This window comes from Schistocerca gregaria, chromosome 2 (genome assembly GCF_023897955.1).
Source record: "Schistocerca gregaria isolate iqSchGreg1 chromosome 2, iqSchGreg1.2, whole genome shotgun sequence".
Classification (NCBI taxonomy): Eukaryota; Metazoa; Arthropoda; class Insecta; order Orthoptera; family Acrididae; genus Schistocerca; species Schistocerca gregaria.
Window position 1 is genome coordinate 257,343,956 of NC_064921.1, and position 16,996 is coordinate 257,360,951.

Sequence of the window (16,996 nt, forward strand, 5' to 3'; positions counted from 1 at the left end):
TGTATCAGTATAGTTAATTTAGTTTTTCCGAAATTCCTAATATTAATGGGATGATTATCGTTGTTACACGTGACCATTTGAAAAGTATTGACAGTTCTTTTCATAAAACACAGAACTATAGTTATATGGTGACTGCCTGCTTATGTTACACTGTCAGTCTTAATTCACTGCGTCCACAGGAGCAGAAGACGAACTATCGGTTTGACAGGCAGCATTAATTTTCTGACGATTCTTCAACAATATGTATGAAATGTTTCATTACGGTTTTATAAGAAATGAAAATCTTTTATATCCATAATGTCAGTCTTTCCACATAACAAGCGTTTCTACGTTATGACTCCCGCTTAATCAAGTGCAGATACCAAAACAATGGACATAATATATTAGTAAATATTGTAGAGAATTCCTGTAGTGAGTTAGATATTAACGTTCTACCATTTTAAAACGTTACTCTTTCACCAAGTTTTATAGCCAACGATCAACATACATTCTAACTTTCAGCTCATGGAAATATCTCTGCAAGTGTTGTAGTTCAATTTCACAACTGAGATTTCCATCAGTTTACTTAATCACCAGGATACAAAACAAGACTTGTCCGAGCATATGTGGAGGTCATTACTTCTGCTTCATAAACAGCACAGCATATGATCTGTAACAAAAATGTCATATATTTTGCACTATAAATGCGTAATGACATGCTCGGCTTCGTGCTTGGAGTCACGTGACTTAGATTTTGGTTTCAGTCGAGGCACACGAGAATCGTCGGTCACGGTTTCAGTAAAGTGACGTCATGCGCAGTCTATTTTATCTGTGATCTGTGCTTTGATCTTAACTTTGTTTCGAAGATATTCTTGATCAAGCAGTAACATCTCTGACGAAGCTTACGAAGCAAGTTGTGATTGTTTGCATGGAAGTGTGAAATTTGCGTCTCGTACGACAGCTTTGTCAGGGATATCCCGCAGGTTCCCTGCCTCGCGGGAGAACAAGTTTTACGCTTCAAACTACATCGTGTGAGTGAGTGCTATTTGCAGTTTATGTGAAATGTATGAAATGCAACCGAGAGCAGCCTGTGAAGTTTCTTAATCATGTAATTTTAGGAATGTCTTGTGTACATTGCAACAGTAATTTAATGAAATAGGGGATGTCAATAATGCTCTGCTTATATTTGTTTGTGTGTCTAAAGCTCTTGCAAGGAATGTTTACCTTTCAAAGTGCCTTATCATGTTTGAGTTTCAACTGCGTTACAGTTGATGTGTTGGTAAAAAATATTTGGAAGCTTCATTTTGAATCGCAGATGTTTCGTGTACTAACAAAACGTTTTAAAGATTTAATCATGTTCGAGAAGGGAACGTTAGTTAAATTATTTTTGAAAACATATATCCGCTATCGAAAAATAATTATATTCTTCATTACAGTGTTCTGCATTGAAGATAGGCGTTGAATCATTTTATACGCCATCCCAGCACAACAAACCCTACATAAAATGCCACATTTCGGACTTATATTTAATGCGGCGTATCACGGAAACTATTTTTTTAAATTTCATATTGCATCATAACTATTAATACGAAAACCAGCAAAAATACAGTAGTGTATAGATTTGTTGTGATACGAAGTTGAGTGGTTAGTTGTAGGTAAAGAAGGTGGGAGCCTTCAGTTCACTGGCAGGATACATGAAAATTGTGTCGGTGTACAAAACAGATTACGCGGAAAATAGACCGTACTTTCGCATCTCATTCTAGAATATCCCAAGTGTTGGAGAGCCATACAAAACAGGACTAATTGCTGAGTGATGAACATAACACAAATAGTGGCAACGCAAGTAGTGAGTGATTTGTCTTAACTCACAGGCTAGCACCAGTGAACTGTCGAGAAACTCCAACCTGCAGGCGCTTGAAGACCTACATACATATTTTCCAGAACCAGTAATGGGTGAGGGATCTAGGAAAATGTCACAGTTCGTACATTTCATTCTCATAGGGGACTTGAAGACAATATTAGACTTAATAGTAGCATAGTCACACTGAGGCAGTCGTTATTTCCGCACTTCATACTTAAGTGTAATGGAAAGAAACCCTAATAACCAGAACAATGATAAGCGCCCTGTGCCACAAAGTTCACAGTGGTTTGCACAGTATAGTAGGAGATGTAGAAATGATGGCCAACTCTAAATATGCTACAGACTTTTTTTTGGCAGAATTAATCAAAGTATGTGTTTGTAGTAATATTACGAAATGTAGATATTAGCCTATGTAATTTAGGTTTATAGGTTGACTAGGCGTATTATTATCAGTATTAGTAAATACTGTAGACACTTTTTGTTTTGATGAAGCGACCTGCAGTAGAATAGTAACTATTGTAAATAAGTAAAAATCTTGTGCAAAATACATGAGTATTCCCTGATTTGTTTTTCTGACATGTTTCTTGTAGCCGGCATTGATTTGAGCAGCAAACAATGATTGTGGTGTACCAACTAAACGACGACATTATTTCAGCAAAGCAAACCATAATCAGCCAACAACAAACGTGACAGCTCGAAGTTACACAGTGAACAAAAATTAGAATAATACATTTTAGTGTAACAGAACTGGGAATCATTGACAAACGGATTTTGCAGCTTTAATTCAATGAATGAACTACCTGGTAATAACTAATGATACAGTTTGAGAGATTCAACTTGCCATACATTCATCTCCTTTACTTTTGAACTGAGATTGTGCTTAAATGCATCAAACAGTAGCTGTAACACTTTTGCAAACTACAAGTGAGGTTCAAGCCTGACATACATGCAGTTTGTGATACACCAACTTAAAGACCTCCCCCAAATGCATTATTGTTAGTGCACTTTGTTGTGCTAAAAAGCATCGGGAAATGCTACATCTGTGTGAAAAACTTTTACTTCATTTTGTTTCATTTGTTATAGACACTATTTTTGAATTTTATGAAGTGTGCAGTTTTAAATTTATGAACATTTAAACAAGTTACCTGTATTTGTGAGCATTTGGCCACTGACAGCATTTACATATGTCAACCATTTTTCCATGTTTTGTGAGAGAGCTTTTGATAAGATTCTGCGTTAGTAGTCATTGAGGACTTCACCATGTTCTTCTTACACTCCTCATTCAACATCTCTCTAATGATAGTGGTATACTTTTACATTTATTGTGCAATAGCCACTGTTCAGAAGCTTATTTAGAGAGACTGTAAACATCGTGGGACCCCCAATTATGAACTGTTCTGCTGGGTACATATCTATCAACTAAAGCCAGATTTCCTCTAAAAATTCCTGCCCATAAATAAAAGTTCTTTTTCCATCTTTTCACTGTATTAATGGCAACAGAGGCCAGGTAGGCAAAAATGCACTTAGAATAAACAGACTCTTGTGCTGCATATTGCTGTTGGCAGTTTGTTTCCTTTGGTCATAGCCAATCAGATGACAGAATTTTGTACCCAAGGAGAATTGCTGAATCTGATTTCTTTTGGCAGAAATTATGAGCAGGAAGAAAACTAGATTTGCCGATAGACCGATCTGTAGTGTAGCCCGAGACCAAGGTTGAAATGTGGTCATCTGGTTGTGAGTTGATGAAGCCAGCACGAAAATAGACTGTCATCATAAAGTAATGTGTAGGTTAGCCCGAGATATACGTTCATAATTACAATAATCACTTGTTCTTATTTCCAATAATGCCAAAAATTCTGATGATGTGGTTAAATTACAACCTAATGGAACAAACTACTAGCTAACTTTATTTATGACCCATATGAAGTTACAAATAAACATTCCAATTGGCTGCTCACAACCAGCACACAATTTGTCGTTTTTACTTCCCCATTAACAGCAACAGCATCGCCATTGAAACAGTGGTGGTACATTGTAAGTGCACTTCACTGCAATTCACAGAAAACATTTAGTATTATATTGCATGTCTTGTCATGCCCAACACTTAAAATCACGAGTGATTGCTGGATGATTCAAGTCTCCTCCAGTGATGATAATGTGATTGAGGAGCATATGTATTAGCATAATCCGTATCACTTCTGGCAGGGCAGCTACCTTCATAGTCTTGGATATTATTGAATTTAACGGATGTTAAAATTCAGGAGTAAGTAAGAAAACACATCCTCGCCCCCTCCAAAAAAATTATTTCCCTGGGATAAAGGCCTCCAAAGGTGACACTGTGAACACCATTTTGAAGATGTGAATTTTGGAAAAAAAAAATTTAACCGTGTATCTCTAACAGTTCTAAATGTTTTGTGTTTTTATTATTATTTGAAAGATAATTGCTTTATGATAGCAATAATATCCTCCATATGGACATTTTGTCAAAGTTCTTTTACTGCCACCTTTTGAATTTTTTTAATACTTTACAGAATTTTTTTTTTTTTTTTTTCAAAAGTGACAATCCAGAAGAGTTAAATTTTTTCTGTTGATTAGTACCATGTAGTACTATATTCTCTGTAAAGGAGAGCTTTTGCTTTTAAGTTGGACAGGTTTTATTTTAAATAATCTTTTTTTTTAACTTTCAGTGGTAACACATGTCTTCACTGAAGTGTGGGTTTTTTTTTTGTTTTTTTTTTTTACAGTGTTTATTTCTATTGTCATTGTTGCAGTTGTTTTGTATCACTTTCTTTGTTGCAGTTATTTCTTTTCACTTTCATTGTTGCAGTTATTTCTTAAATTTCATTGTAGTTTCTTCTCAGTTTCATAGTCGTGGTGGTTAATTGCAGGTTTCTGTCTTGTAGTTGTTCAGCGTTAATGTGTTTGCTTGAAAAGGCTTCTAAGAAATCTGAGACCACCCAGTGAGTTCTGTGTTTTCGCGAGGTGACAGAATTGCAGTGTGTTTTCTGAAAAGGACTGTTTGAAATGTCACAGGAGAGTGAAGTATGCTGACTTTTTGCATATCCATAAGAGTTATATATAAGACAAAAATCACTTTGTACAGGTAGGGAATAAATGTTCTCATTCGAAGACCCTGTTTCAAAGCGAAAGTGTTTCCAGTGATGACTTCTTGTGTTCTAAATGTTTTGACAGAATAACTACAATGATAGATCTGAAGAAGGTGGAGCCTCGCATGGTGCAGATGATACAGATTTTGCATCAATAGAGGAAGAAATAAATACCCTGAATCAGTTAACTACAGAGGTATGTGTTAGAACTGTTAAGAAACCGTGGTCAATGAAGTCGAGTCATAAGCTCTATGCATCAAGAAAGTGCAGAAATATCACGAAAGCCATGGATAAATACACTACAGCAAAACTAACCCCCGTGATCGAAGTAGAAATTCCATCTTCAGAAGAAAATGAAACACAGCAATCCTGCACCTCTTGCCAGGAATTTTTCACAAATATCAATTCAGCTGTTGAATAGTGTGCATCCTACAGTGAAAAGGTGCAAGTTTTTAACTATTAATCCAGAGGCATTTTCAAAGAAAACAATTTTGGACCACATTCCATCAGTATAAAAGTTTATGGTAGACAAATCAAGAAATGTGAGATCTGTGAAAAGGAGTCTTTGGAAGAAGGCCAGATGCCTACTATGGTCATCTTGTAGAAGCAGCTCAAGTTCAAATAGTGGAGTCATTTTATCCAGAAGATAAGTGGGACTGTTCTTGCCAGAGTCACAACAAAAAAGACACTATAACAGTTGAAGGTCAAAATACTGTGTAAGTGAAGGGGTACATGACTCGCAGTATTAAAGAAACCTTTACCATTTATAAGAGCAAATATACAAGTTCACATATTGGAAGATCAAAATTTTATGCACTGTGACTTAAGTGGGTAGCTCCACACGCACCTAGAGATGTCTGTTTATGCGAGTACTGCGCGAGTTTCAAACTTTGTGTGGTAACTTTGAAGAACTTACTGGAGCACTTGACATGACACCTTGGTTGGGTGTGTGAAGTCATTAGTAGTCTGCAATGTAAAGCGAGACACTTGTTTGTTTCAAGAATGTGGTGACTGCCCAGGAAAGGCAGGACTGTCTTTACAGACACTTGGCCTGGAAGATTTAGAACTCTGCAGAAATTAAATCCTGCAACATGGAAGGAAAATAAACTAATTAAGAAAACTGTTGCCTTTGACAGTTTCATTGAAGAACTTGGTAAATGGTCAGTGAAAGCAGAAACACACCAACATCTGAAGAAATTGCAGCAACAACACAATGCAGAAGTGAAAGAATGTGTACAGGCTGAAGAACTATCTTTAGTGATTCGCCTGATTTTACTGAGAACTGATCTATAATTCTCCCACAAGAAGTAAAATGGTATCATTGGAGTAATTACCAGGTTTCAATTTTTTCAGGAGTGACATATTTTCAAAATAATATCACAAGTATTGAAGTTATAAATGATGGCACAGGACATGACTCAGCACATGCTTTTCTAGCAATACACAAAATTCTTCAACTTGAAACAGGGGCAGAGAAGATCATCATTATTTCTGATAGTGCTCCTAGTGATTTTAAAAATCATTACTGGCCGTTTGAATTAAGTCACTTGTGCCAACTGATTGGGTATATAGTGCTACTGGCCATGGGAAGGGGTCTTGTGATGGTGTAGGAAGCCTGCTGAAGCACCAAGCTACAAAACATAATCTTTCCAGACCAAATATAGCTGCAATTAGAATGCTGAGGATTTTACGAGAGTCATGAAATCTTATACTCAAAAGCCCTCGTTCTTTTGTTCAAAGAGGAAATCAAGGATTCCATGAGCAGAAAAAAGAAAAATGGTCCAAACAAACTACTCCTGTGAAAGGAATTCAGAAACCACATTTTTGTACTCAAAATATGGGCGAACTCATATTACACTCACTTTAAAGAGCTAGAAAGAAGAAATTTCATTGGTTTGACCAACACCTCAGAAACAGCAGGATAATATTCAGATTCACAACATGAGAAGGGGGATGTTTGTGGCATATGTGTATGACTGCAGCTGGTGGATTGCAGAGATTATAGACACCAGTTATGAGTTAAACAAAATTGTAGTCAACTTTATGCTACCACATGGACCAGCTGCGGGATTTAGGTTTCCAGCTGAAGGACTGGAACAACACCACCAGTGCTCACTTCCTGTTCACAATGTTTTGAAGATAAGTGATCCAGTTCCTATTGGTTCAACAGGAAGACACCTCACTATATCAAAGGAAAATACTGAAGCAGTGTAATTTAGCATTTGAGAAATCTTTCACGCAGGAGGATCGTACAAAACATACCGCCGTTTGAGTCTTGTACAGATTCCCATATGGAGGACATAATGATAGACATCCCTGGGGTTGTGAAGCATCAGAATGGGTTGAAAATAAATAAATCGCCAGGTCCTGATGGGATTCCAATTCAGTTTTACAGAGAGTACTCTACTGCATTGGCTCCTTACTTAGCTTGCATTTATCGAGAATCTCTTGTCCAACGTAAAGTCCCGAGCAACTAGAAAAAAGTACAGGTAACGCCTGTATCTAAGAATGGTAGAAGGACGGATCCTCAAAATTACAGACCAGTTTCTTGCAGGAGTCTCAAACATATTCTCAGTTCGAATATAAAAACTTGAGACAGAGAAGTTGCTGTCCATGCATCAACACAGCTTTAGAAAGCATCGCTCCTGTGAAACACAACTTGCCCTTTTTTCACATGATATCTTGCAAACCATGGATGGAAGGGTATCAGACGGATGCCATATGCCTTGATTTCCGGAAAGCGTTTCACTCGGTGCCCCACTGCCGACTCCTAACTAAGGTATGAGCATATGGGATTGGTTCCTAAATATGTGACTGGCTCAATGGCTTCTTAAGTAATAGAACCCTGTATGTTGTCCTTGATAGTGAGTGTTCATGGGAGGTGAGGGTATCACCTGGAATGCCCCAGGGAAGTGTGGTAGGTCCGCTGTTGTTTTCTATCTACATAAATGATCTTTTGGATAGGGTGGATAGCAATGTGCAGCTGTTTGCTGATGATGCTGTGGTGTACGGGAAGGTGTCGTCATTGAGTTACTGTAGGAGGATAGAAGATGACTTGGACAGAATTTGTAATTGGTGTAAAGAATGGCAGCTAAATCTAAATATAGATAAATGTAAATTAATGCAGATGAATAGGAAAAAGAATCCCATAATGTTTGAATACTCCGTTGGTAGTGTACCTCTTGACACAGTCACATCTATTAAATATTTGGGCGTAGCATTGCAGAGCGATATGAAGTGGGACAAGCATGTAATAGTTGTGGGGAAGGCAGATTGTCGTCTTTGGTTCATTGGTAGAATTTTGGGAAGATGTGGTTCATCTGTAAAGGATGCCGCCTATAAAACACTAATGCTACTTATTCTTGAGTACTGCTCGAGCATTCGTGATCCCTATCAGGCCGGATTGAGGGAGGACATAGAAGCAATTCAGAGGTGGGCTACTAGATTTGTTACTGGTACGTTTGATCATCATGCGAGTGTTACGGAAATGCTTCAGGAACTCGGGTGGGAGTCTGAAGGAAAGGAGGCGTTCTTTTTGTGAATCGCTACTGAGGAAATTTAGAGAACCAGCATTTGAGGCTGACAGCAGTACAATTTTACTGCTGCCAACTTAATTTTCTCGGAAAGACCACAAAGATAAGAGAGATTAGGGCTCGTACAGAGGCATATAAGCAGTCATTTTTCCCTTGTTCTGTTTGGGAGTGGAACAGAGAGAGAAGATGCTAGTTGTGGTATGAGGGACCCTCCACCATGCACCGTATGGTGGATTGCGGAGTATGGATGTAGATGTAGAACACATTTTTAATTCATTGACTGGTTAATTTCAGTACAAAACAGAGGGCACAGAAGTTGTATAAATTTAAACCTTTAAGTCTTTGTGCCTTTCACATACATTTTCGAACCATTTAAAATGCTTGAAAAATGAGTCTCTTACTCATTTTTCAAAAATAAAATTGTTAAAAAGGGCTAGGTTTTGATTTTTATGGGCCTGTTATGTGATAATAAAACAGGTTTGGTGGGGGATGTATGGCAAAAAATTCAGTTGTTCATAAAACCTGTACAACCTACAAGTGGAAGCTCTCCTTTACAGAGAATGTTGAACTATATGGTACTAATCAACAGAAAAAATAAAAAAAATATGGATTGGCATTTTTGAAAAAAAATCTGTAAATTATAAAAAATCAGAGCACTATAGTAAAAGAACTTTGACAGATAAGTCCAAATGGAGGATTTCTTTGAAATCATAAAGCAGTTATCTTTCACATAAAAAAAATCTAGAACTGTTCCATAGATACAACATTTTAAAATTTTTTCCAAAATTTGCATCTTCAAAATAGTATGCACATTGTCATCTTTGGAGGGCTGTATCTTGGTCCAGAATTTTTTTTTATAGAAAACAAGAAAATGTGTGTTCTTTACTTAGTCCTTCATTTTAACATATGCCACATTCAATAACATCCAAGACTATGAAAGTAAGATTTTTTTCCTAGCCTGCCTGAATTGATATGGACTATGCCCTCGGTGAAGTAAGGTTGTTTCTAAAGCTTTTGGTTGTATCTTGGTGTGAAACTGGTTTTCAATAGGACAACTCCAGTCATAGATGTATCCTCGCCCCTGATACAGAGCTTAGTCCTAAGGATGTAGTGTGGAACTTCTATTTCTACTATGACTATTACATGTGCTATGTTGTTCAGTAGCTTTTCCTTTCGATGTGGACTCATATTTAATCCCAAAAACTGTACTGCTATCAATTTCAATTAATAACCAGCTTCTAAACCTCATATTATACAAATTTCAATGATTTTTAGAAGAACTGCAGACTGATACTTTGTTATGGACATTTCTGTGGTTGATTGCTGGAATTTTGTTTTCACTGGGGCCTGGGAGCAATTATTTGCGTCTTGCACTAATGTATAGTTTCCTGCAACTGTCATTATGTCAACTAGATTGAGAGTCCTCTCATCTTAACAGGCTTTGTTTACATTACACACCAGCCAATTGTGTGTAGGAAACCCCTGCTTCATTTGTGGGGTCCCTATAGTTCTCAACCTTGGGGCGTATGTCTACAAAGTTTTGATATAGCCTGTTACAGAAACTTCAAAGTATTCGTTACAAAGTGTTATGCTGGTAGAACCATGGGCCTCACAATCGTTTCTGGAGACACGGCTGCAGATAATGAGCTTTGTTAAAATTCTGAGAGCATATCTGGTCTTCAAATTGTTTCCTGTCTGTCACTGGACTGAGTCGTCCAAAGGGCCTCTGCTTGGACACTTTCCCGTTAATTCCAGTTGTCTCTTGCGAAATGCAAGTTGTGCAATTCCCATAGTACCTCAGTTCACCTTGACAGGGGACTCTACTTGGGTCGCCAGCACATCCCAATTTTTAGAACTCCTACCTGATAAAATAGATGACACAGCTGCCACTGAACACCAGCTGCATGGGACAGCATGAAGCTCTCTGCTTCCACCCCAACCCCCCCCCCCCCCCCTTGCTACGTGTATCGCACTACTCTCCTCTACATTTACCAGTCCCTGGTCATGTTTCAGCTAGTCTATGGTGAAGCGGCACCCATGGCTTTGAAATCATTGTATCCAGTGCATCATCGTGGAATATGACTGGCCAGTGCCTTCCAGACTTGTCCTGTAGAGGGTCTCCATATCGAAGCAGGGGCCTTACCTCTTCAGTTCTGTTGATATCAACTCTTGCTGACTTATGCAATCATTGTACAATTTACTAATGATCCAACTTAGTGAATTATTTTTTCATACAGGAGTTGTCTGTCCTCTGACACTTTCTGTTGGGTGGGTATCCCAGTTGGAATTTCCCTTAAAGACCTTATGCTGGAGCCTCTGCCTATCTTCCCCTCTCCCCCCTTTCCATAGATTGTGTTCCCCATGTAGTCTTGTTGTGCATGCCTCCTTGATCTATATGCAGACCATGAATTAGGATCTATTTCCGTGACATGAAGTTTGTCAACCACGTGACCAACCTTTCAGCATATGCCCTCTTGGTTCTTCAGGAGTATCAAGATGCTGCTGTCATTTCCAGTCATGCCATGGATAGCATGGGGTATGCTTTTACAGCTCCCACCAGTTGGAACAACCATCATTGCCAGGAATAGGTACTGTTTTGTTATGGCAAAACCAGTAGTCATTAAGAGCCCTAAGTTTTGTTAGAGAGACATCCCTCAGCTGTGTTTTATTTTGTAGTGGCCCAGTGAGCAGCCTCCAGTCTATTGATTGATGGTAATCTTGTCAGTCTGTAATATTCTTTAATAATGTTGTTCTCTCTACCCTGTGTCAAGAGTACCTGGATTGTCTTTCTCTGGGTCCCAAGTCGTATGGGTATGACAGGGAATGAACTGACAGACTGTTTGGTTGGACGAGTGATTATTCACCCAGCATTTGCTTTGATGATCCCAGATGCAGATTTTTATTTGTAAATAAGACCTCTACTAACTCAGAATGGAACATCTGGTGGACTGCTGCCCACTCCTGGCGAGCTAAGCACGGTCAAGACCACTGTATTGCACTACTCCTTCCATTTCTCTACCGAGTGAGGTAGCGCAGTGGTTAGCACACTGGTCTCACATTCAGGATGACGACTGTTCAATCCCATGTCCGGCCATCCTGATTTAATTTTTCCGTGATTTCCCTAAGTTGCTTCAGGCAAATGCTGGGATGGCTCCTTTGAAAGGGCACGAGCGAATTCCTTCCCTAATCTGATGATACCAATGACTTCACTGTTTAGTATATTCCCCCACACAACCTAACCTAACCCAACCCAACCCTTCCATTTCCCTCAGAACTAACTCACCATCCTATGTCACCTCGATGTTGGCCATAATAGATTAACCTGTAGTTTTGGATCTTACTGAACAACTCCCATGTTATGGTTGTGGAGTCTTAGAGACAGTAGGTCCTGGCCTGGTGGAATACCTCCTCCATCTGGGTCTCCAAGTACGGCTTTAAGGATTCTGTGTCTCTGATGTTGGCAGATAACTTACAGACAGTTGAACTAGTTGTTCATTTCCTCAGATGAAGTTGTTTTTCTTCACAGATCTAATATTTTTAACTGCTTTTGGGGTTCAATAGTTTGTGGTTCAACTGTCTCCTGATGCATTCTGGGCCCGGATACCCTGTGCCATATCTCCTCTGCTAGTCTACCTGGTCATGCCCCGTGTAATTTATCTTTAGTTACTCTTGGATGTGGTTGTCCCCTTTTTTCTGCACTGTGTCCTGTTTTACTGTTTTAGGAGTGTCCCTTCATATAGCACTCCAGTGGAAACAAAGCCTTAAGCACTTATCTGGTAAGAGCGGATGATAAAAAATCAGTTTCTCAAGGTTTTATGCTTCCTCAAAGACAGTAGACTATTCCGGTCTTGACTATAAAAGATAATGAAGTGATGCCTGACATGTACTACATAAACCTGTGACACTAAAGGTCACACAAATAAGATTAATCTTAGTCAAAGATGATCATATAGTACAATGACACTAGCTTAAACTGTTTGTTCACTCCAAGCAGACTTACGGTGAAGTGATTAATGTTGCAAACTGAATCAATAGAAGTCAACAATGTTGACTGGTAGCTACCAACTTTATTTAGCAGACAGCATTGCTTAATTCGTCTAAAATGCCAATAAAGATGAGGATTTCTAACTCAGTCATACAGAAAATTTAATTTCACAATGTTAATTCTGCATATCATTTCAGGTTTCCAATTACTCACTGTAAACACATTGTTGCCTACTTTCATATTGGTAACAGTCAGAAAGCTATCAATACTGGATCTTTTAGGTTTTCTCGTCATGCTTGATTAATAGTGAACTTGTGATTTTTCTGCCAAATTCTTGTTATTTCCATTTTATTCACAATATTTTGATGACCAACCCAGCCATCTATTTCAGATGCTGTGAGTTTTGCTGTTATGTGTACTCATTGTCTGGACTCAAATCAGACTCTGAACTGTTGCTGGTCTTATGTCCCTCTCAACATCTTTGTTAGAGAGGTCATTGTATAGAGAAGTTGACATTTCATCCATCCTGAGAGATCACATCATTTCATTCTTGAGGTGAGATGATGTTCCGTAACATACATAAGTTGGATAAGCGTCACCAAAAGAAAGGTAGACCTCTCAGTACGTTGAACTTCCAACAAGGTGTCGATAGTGATATGAGACGAACAATAGTTCAGTCTGGTTGGAGTCCAGGCAGCGAGTACACATAACAGCAAAACTCTTTAGCATCTGAAGAAGATGGCTGGGCCAGTTGTCGAAATATTGTGCAGAAAATGGAAACAGAAACTTGGCAGAACACCCAGAAATTCACTACTATCAGTAGCTGTGAAGTCATTTGATTTCTATAGATTCAGCAACTCCAGTCAGTCACTGTCCCAAAGGTCTTATTGGAGGACCCAAGTAGTCGTATAGCACACTTAACATGTTTTGCATATAAAAACAGATTTTCAGGGTGTATCACATATTTTAATTATCTGCTTTATCCTTTTCCGAAGATGGTTTATATCCCAATACCATCTGAAAATTTTGTGTAGAATATTGTCAAGTCACATGTTTCGGCAAAGGTTATTCACACACACAAGAAAAAATTTACTTCATTCGTCAAACAAAAATGTCAAACAATGGTAATTTATCATAACAGAATTTTGAGCTATATCCGTGCTTTCAGAAATAATGTCTCAAAGAGGATTTGCCTCATTGCAAGAAAACATTGAACAAAAGGGAAATTGTGTTCTTGCAGGAAGGTGAACCCTTTTAACTCATTATTAACATATAATATCTGTGAATGTCCAAGACGACAAAATTCATAATTTCAAGAATGAAGATTTTCATTCCATTATTTCGGAGTACTTCGATCATTGAGAATCAATTGTGTGCAAGTAAATGTTTTGCATTCAGCAATGTTTGTGTAAAACTTAATGTCTGTGTTGATAATTTGCTCAAAGGGCAGTTAGGCCATATTATTAAATCTTGATTTGTGCTATTTGAATGTAAAATAAAAGTTTCATTTTAAATTTTTAGTCAAGTAGGCCCTATCTTATTATGATCTATCACTTTACAATTAGGATGAACATACTAAGACAGTAGAGATATTGGTTTTGAACAATTCCAACCTTTGTTACAGATTTTTGAACATACTATAAAAGAAAAACATGGTGGCTCTGGCAGAACAGTCAGCTGATGTTGAAATGAAGAATGCAGACAGCCCTTCTGGTGAGGGAGATGCTGGAGATGCGAAGAAAGATGGTGATGTTGTGAGCATTCAGGATATCAGAGAACATGCCAGGCAAATTGAAAAGGCGGTACAAAATAAGGAACCTCGATTTATATTGAGAGTACTGCGATCTCTCCCAAATACACGAAGAAAACTGAATTCTGTTGTCCTTAGAGGAATTATTACTGGTTTCTACACACACTCTGCAACTGAGAAAGATGCATTGTTAAACTTTGTGGAGGAGCCAATGGAAACAGAAGGGTCGACATCCCAGCGAATGCGTAGTGGAAAAAGTTCAACTGCTCCTTTACTGCCTGAGGTTGATGCATACATACATCTACTGGTCCTTCTGAAGTTGATTGATGGACGTAAGTATGAAGATGCAGTTACATGCTCTGACCTCCTTATGCAAAAAGTGACAGCACAGAATAGAAGAACTCTTGACCTTGTAACTGCCAAGTGCTATTTTTATCATTCACGAAGCTATGAACTTACAAATCAGTTAGAAAAAATTAGAGGATTTCTTCATTCTAGACTACGCACTGCAACTTTGCGGAATGACTATGAAGGCCAAGGTGTCCTTATAAACTGTCTGCTTAGAAACTATTTACATTATAACTTGTATGACCAAGCTGACAAACTGGTTTCAAAATCAGTTTTCCCAGAGTCTGCTAGCAACAATGAATGGGCCCGTTTCTTTTATTATCTTGGCAGGATTAAAGCAGCCCGTTTAGAATATTCAGCAGCACATAAAAATCTTGTTCAGGCATTAAGGAAAGCTCCACAGAATGCAGCAGTTGGGTTCCGGCAGACTGTCCAAAAGTTAGCTGTCACAGTTGAATTACTTTTGGGAGATATACCAGAACGACAGATCTTCAGACATGCTGCATTAAGGAGGTCATTAGCACCTTATTTCCAGCTTACTCAGGCAGTTCGCATGGGAAATCTTCAACGTTTTGGAGAAGTACTTGAAAACTTTGGTCCACAATTTAGAGCAGATCATACATTTACATTAATTTTGCGTTTGAGGCACAATGTCATCAAGACAGCAATCAGGTCTGTGGGCTTGTCGTACTCACGAATTGCTCCAGCAGACATAGCAAAGAAGTTGGGGCTTGATTCACCAGAGGATGCGGAGTTCATTGTCGCAAAGGCTATTAGAGATGGAGTTATTGAGGCCACATTAGATCGTGAAAGAGGTTATATGCGTAGTAAAGAAACTACTGATATTTATTGTACAAGAGAACCTCAATTAGCTTTCCATCAGCGTATATCATTTTGTCTGGAACTTCATAATCAAAGTGTAAAAGCCATGCGTTATCCTCCAAAATCATATGGCAAAGACCTGGAGTCTGCAGAAGAACGGAGGGAACGAGAACAACAAGATATGGAGTTGGCGAAGGAAATGGCTGAAGAAGATGATGATGGTTTCCCATAATTTATGTAATTGTCGTTTTTAATGAACATATGTTTGTTTTGTTTCATTTAACAAAATTTCCTGCTCTGTTTAATCTACAGAGTTGCATTATATAGTTATTTTACATTGATTAAAATAAACTTTTCCTTACAAACAATGAATATATTTAAGAAATTATTTTTGTACTTCATTTTTAGTGACTTCACATCATTTACAATCTTCTAATGCTGCTTCTTGCAGTAGGTATTGTTTAGTTTGGAAAATATTGGTTGACAAGTTAATTTGTTTCACAGTTTTCCGTGCTAGATTTTCAGTACACACAAATGAGGCAATTAGAACACGAAATCACATGCTTGCTGTAAAAATATAATAAACGAAGAATCGTTGGTTACTTTTGGACAAAGCACCCATTTATGTTACCTGGTTAGAAATTGTTTTTAGCCTTTCAACACTGACTGAAATTGAGCTGCACCCTAAATAGTTACACAACTTAAGGGATGAAACACTTATAGCAACAATTGTTTTTTCCTTTTCTCTACAGTAAAATGAGCAACAGCTTTAAGACAATGAATACACAACAGCTTTAAGATGATGAATATGTTAATATTTTCATTTGTACAATTTTTGCTATCAGCAGATAGAACAAATGAACAGCCTTAAAAGCATGCACGACTGTGGGGAAGAGAAGCAGCTATATAATTATAAGATCTAAGTACTAAGCCAGTAGCAGCCAACAAGGGGAAAGCAGAAACAAATGTATTGAGGGTCTATACAGGGGAAGCAGATCTGAAGACAATATTATAAAACAAGAAGAGGAAGTAAATGAAGATAAACTGGAGAATACCAGAGTCTAAACAAGGCCACTGGAGTAGATGACACACCCTCAGAATTACCAAAATATTGGGAGAGCCACTCGTGACCAAATTATTCCACCCGATGTACATGATAGACACACTGCTGAAAAGCCCTCAGACTTATAGAAAAATGTTAATAGCCGAAGTACAGATGATGTAGAATTCAGACTGGCTAAAGCAGGAGGAATTTGTTAACTGATCAGCAGTAGTCCTGGCAGACTGCTTCATTTGTTGAGTTTTTGTTTTCTCCTTTCGTTAATTGAATACAGTATTTAGTATATTATCTACAGGTTTCTACCAGGTCTTATCCTTTTGCCTAGTATCCTCTACTGACTCAATTTCATCTCACAAAACTATGCATTTGTCTTCTGTTGTATTTCATTCCCATTTCAGTCCAGTATTGCTTAATGACCACTCTGAAACTCTCAACAATCTGTTTCTTTTGGTTTATCCAGGCCCAGCACCTTAATTTCCTACTTGTTTACAACTTCTTTTTAAGCTGCATTTAATAAGCAATAAATTATGATCAACATTCACATCTGACCT

General features: G+C 38.0%; 1 protein-coding gene across 2 annotated transcripts; it reads left to right on the top strand.

The window, feature by feature from the left end:
• The first annotated feature begins 558 nt into the window (after nt 1-558).
• LOC126336814 (probable 26S proteasome non-ATPase regulatory subunit 3) lies at nt 559-15,757 on the top strand. 2 transcript variants are annotated; one of them, XM_050000871.1, is made up of 2 exons: nt 559-1,010; nt 14,090-15,757. In XM_050000871.1, the coding sequence occupies exon 2, from the start codon at nt 14,118-14,120 to the stop codon at nt 15,615-15,617; it is 1,500 nt and encodes a 499-aa protein (XP_049856828.1). In that variant the 5' UTR covers nt 559-1,010; nt 14,090-14,117; the 3' UTR covers nt 15,618-15,757. The 2 variants fall into 2 exon arrangements, with proteins under 2 accessions (XP_049856828.1, XP_049856829.1); XM_050000872.1 differs by having other exon boundaries at nt 842-1,014.
• The last annotated feature ends 1,239 nt before the right edge of the window (nt 15,758-16,996 follow it).